Consider the following 3,920-nt stretch of genomic DNA (forward strand, 5'->3'; position numbering starts at 1 on the left):
GATTTTTCTTTTATGCCAAAAATCATTAGGATATTAAGTAAAGATCATGTTCCATTAAGATATTTTGTACATTTCCTACTGTAAATATATTAGTAATATGCATTGCTAAGAACTTCATTTGAACAACTTTAAAGGTGATTTTCTCAATATTTTGATTTTTTTGCACCCTCAGATTCCAGATTTTCAAATAGTTGTATCTCAGCCAAATATTGTCCTATCCTAACAAACCATACATCAATGGGAAGCTTATTTATTCAGCTTTCAGATGATGCATACATTTCAATTTCGAAAAATTGACCCTTATGACTGGTTTTGTGGTCCAGGGTCACATTTGATAAAATAATGTTTAAATATGCATCATTAGTTTCTCCATGGAGAACATGAATTGGATTTTTACTTCCAGAACCCAACTTTTCCACTTTATACTACAACCAAAGCAGTCCATTAATGGAGTAACGGCGTCAGTCGTACCTGCTCGAGTTTCCCAGATACAGTGAGGATCTTGGGTGGCATGCGACTGTCTCTCTTGCCGTTGTTCCCGTCTCTGCCCTTTACCTCGTGGTTCTTCTCCGCGCCGTGACCCACCACGTTACCGCAAGCATCCAGAGACACTCTGGTGGTGTCCCGGCGGCCCGCGGCGTTCCCCTCCAGCCTGCTCCCCCTGCTGGGACGAGATGCAGCGATGGTGAGCTGGCCTCGATCCGTGGTGGTGCTGCTCCCGCCTCGTTTGTCACTCGAGCCCTCCGAGGTGGAGGGAGCTGCGTGGAGGCGCTCGGAGGGGCCGCGGCGGGACAGGGGAGGGCCACGAGGAAGGGTGGTGCGTGTGCCCACGCTCTTCATGGCAAACTCCTGCTCACCGGCCACCCCGCTGCCTACACTGCCCATGCTGGGGAACCAGAGCGTCACTCAACGCCGCAACCCTCCGCATGGGCCATCATAGCTGCCGGACCTCCAGACACACTGCAGTCAGAGCAGAGGGAAGATATGTGTGACCCTGGACCACAAAACCAGTCATAAGGGTCAATTTTTCGAAATTTAGATTTATACAAGCTTTCCATTGATGTATGGTTTGTTAGGATAGGACAATATTTGGCTGAGATACAACTATTTGAAAATCTGGAATCTGAGGGTGCAAAAAATCTAAATATTGAGAAAATCATCTTTAAAGTTGTTCAAATGAAGTTCTTAGCAATGCATATTACTAATCAAAAATTAAGTTTTGATATATTTACGGTAGGAAATTTACAAAATATTTTCATCTTTACTTAATATCCTAATGATTTTTGGCATAAAAGAAAAATCTATAATTTTGACCCATACAATGTATTGTTGGCTATTGCTACAAATATACCCCAGCGACTTAAGACTGCTTTTGTGCTCCAGGGACACATTTATTAATTTTATAATATTACAGAAGATTCTGTTTTGAATAATTGCTGTTGTTTTGAACTTAAAGAATCCTGAAAAAACACGATGCTTCTGAAATCATCAACAATATTCTGATTTTCAACATTATCAGTGTTGAAAACAGTTGTGCTGCGCAATATTTTTGTGGAAACTGTGGCACATTTTGTTTTTCAGGATTCACAGATGAACAGAAAGTTCGGAAGAACAGCATTTATTTGAAATAGAATCTTTTTTCACATTATAAATGCCACTTTTGATCAATTTAGGATCAAACTACTTTGTACACTAGTGTTTGAAGGCTTGGGGTTGGTAAGATATTTTTGAATTAATGTTTTCAAAAGAAGTCTCTCCTGCTCACCTAAGCTGCATTTATTTGATAAAATATACAGTAAAAATAGTGAAATATTATTAGAATTTAAAACAGCTGTTTTCTATGTGAATATGTGTTAAACTGTAATTTATTTCTGTGATGCGCAGCTGAATTTTCAGCATCATTACTCCAGTATTCAGTGTCACATGATCTTCAGAAATCATAATAATATGCTGATTTGCTGCTCGAGAAACATTTCTGATTATTATCAGTTGAAAACAGTTGTGCTGAACAATATTTATAATAATATTTCACAATATTACAGTTTTTGCTGTATTTTGCCTTTGTGAGAAGAAGAGACTTCTTTCAGAAACATAAAAAATGATATCAACCCCAAACCTCAAATATGCAAGTAGTCTGATAGGAATTATTTGATTATGAACATTTTATTCAAAAGCACAGACAGTATCAATGCAAATTGCTCAGAAAGGTTTAAGAGATGTAGGTGAGACAACAGCAAAACAATGGCGAGCTTCAGTGCACGATCCCCAACCATAAACAAATGCACTTACTATAACCAAACCTTACTGTGCGTTACGCAAGCATCAGCATCACGTGAGCCGGCAGCCAGATTGATCCAAGCTTGAGTTTTGTCGGTAACGTGACATCCATGTGCATGAAAACACACCATGAAAGACAGAAGCTGTTTGATCTCACAACGAGCTGCAGCACCATGCGTGGCCAACAGAGGGTTCACACTCCAGTGCTTTGCCATTACCTTATCTGTTCTCGCACTTACACATCTCACACACATTTGCATTGGCACCTCGGCTTGTTATGGGCCACGAGGTCGCCGTGTGTGGCTTTGTGTGTAAAGGGAGGAATGGTTAAACTTTTATTGGCTCCACAAGGCCCGGAACCGTCATGAAAGCCAATGCACAACAAGTTGCACAGTCATCTCAGACCTCAGATGACCAAACTCTCTCCAAACCCTGTGCGTCTGCACAAAAGATTGCATGCGCTATTGTTATCTAACGGCTGAATGGAGATCTGCAGCACCTTCAGAGAGCGCGAATCCCTTTGAGCATCAAAACACTGCATCTTATTATAGACACACTCTCCATTTTCGGCTCTCCACACAAACAAAGACGCACCATGAAGATGGAAACCAGGAGATGGTCTGTTTTTTCCCTCCTTCCCACTATCAGTGCATTACATAATGCGTCCTAGCTGCTTTATCTGCGAGAGAGAATGGAGGTCCGTTCACTGGTTTCAGTCGCAGTCTCTCTCTCTCTATTCTTCTATAATCAGTCGCTTCAGACATCGACACCGCTGTAGTATGAAACCCACATGACTGCGATCGTACTCACTGTTTCAGCACCGCGGACAGCGACGCGCGTCACAGCAGCCGCGTTCATTCACCGAGCCGGTCGCGTCGCGTCCATGAAACCGAGCGGTGTGTATCTTGACAGGAGCAGGTCTCGGGTGACGATGAGGAGGAGGATGATGATGATGATGATGATAGTGTATCAGCTGAGCCACACGCCCACCTCCGCCCCGCCCCTCTGCCGCACGCCAGCAACGCCCCCCGAAACGCCGACGGCACTGCGCATGCGCGTAGTATATGTCACTATATGGCGCTTGCGTACTTCGTGATCCTCCTGAGGGAGATCCAAAGGATGTGCAATATCAGTAAGAGAACATTTATGTTTTTCCTCAAACATATTGTTTAGGAGCTTCGGAATTGTTGTTTCACTACCCCAGGTCTTCCTAAAGGGGTTCAAGATAATAGTTTTTGCTCACCATAATATTTTCTTTAATAATTAATTAACGCAGACTGTTCACAACAGAGCTGCAACTGAGGGCGCAGTGCCGTTTCTGAATGAATCGGTGGTTTGGAATGATTCGGTTTTGTAAATGATTCAAATGACTCGTTCAAAGAGACAGGTACTTGTCGCCGCCTTCTGGTGGAACGATGTAACTTGCAGAAAGAGTCGAGGCGGAGTGAAACATACAGTGAAAAGGCTGTTAAATATGAGCAGTATTGGGGTAACGGATTACAAGTAACGTGAGTTACGTAATCAGATTACTTTTCCAAGTAACTAGTAAAGTAATGCATGACTTTTTAATTTACAAGGAAATATCAGAGTTACTTTTCCACGCCAGTTAGTTTTCTCATGTATTGACCAAGCGGCAACCTCCC

General features: G+C 42.4%; 1 protein-coding gene across 1 annotated transcript in view; it reads right to left on the reverse strand.

Moving 5' to 3' along the window:
• The window catches only part of lzts3 (leucine zipper tumor suppressor family member 3), a 14,707-nt gene extending 11,465 nt beyond the window's left edge, over positions 1 to 3,242 (reverse strand). Inside the window, exon 1 of the mRNA XM_016507562.1 lies at positions 3,088 to 3,242. Within this exon, the coding sequence (XP_016363048.1) occupies positions 3,088 to 3,135 (48 nt within the window). The 5' untranslated portion in view covers positions 3,136 to 3,242. The remainder of the gene's footprint in view (positions 1 to 3,087) is intronic.
• Positions 3,243 to 3,920: the final 678 nt, after the last annotated feature.

This window comes from Sinocyclocheilus anshuiensis, unplaced genomic scaffold (genome assembly GCF_001515605.1).
Source record: "Sinocyclocheilus anshuiensis isolate Anshui unplaced genomic scaffold, SAMN03320099.WGS_v1.1 scaffold1614, whole genome shotgun sequence".
NCBI classification, from domain to species: Eukaryota; Metazoa; Chordata; class Actinopteri; order Cypriniformes; family Cyprinidae; genus Sinocyclocheilus; species Sinocyclocheilus anshuiensis.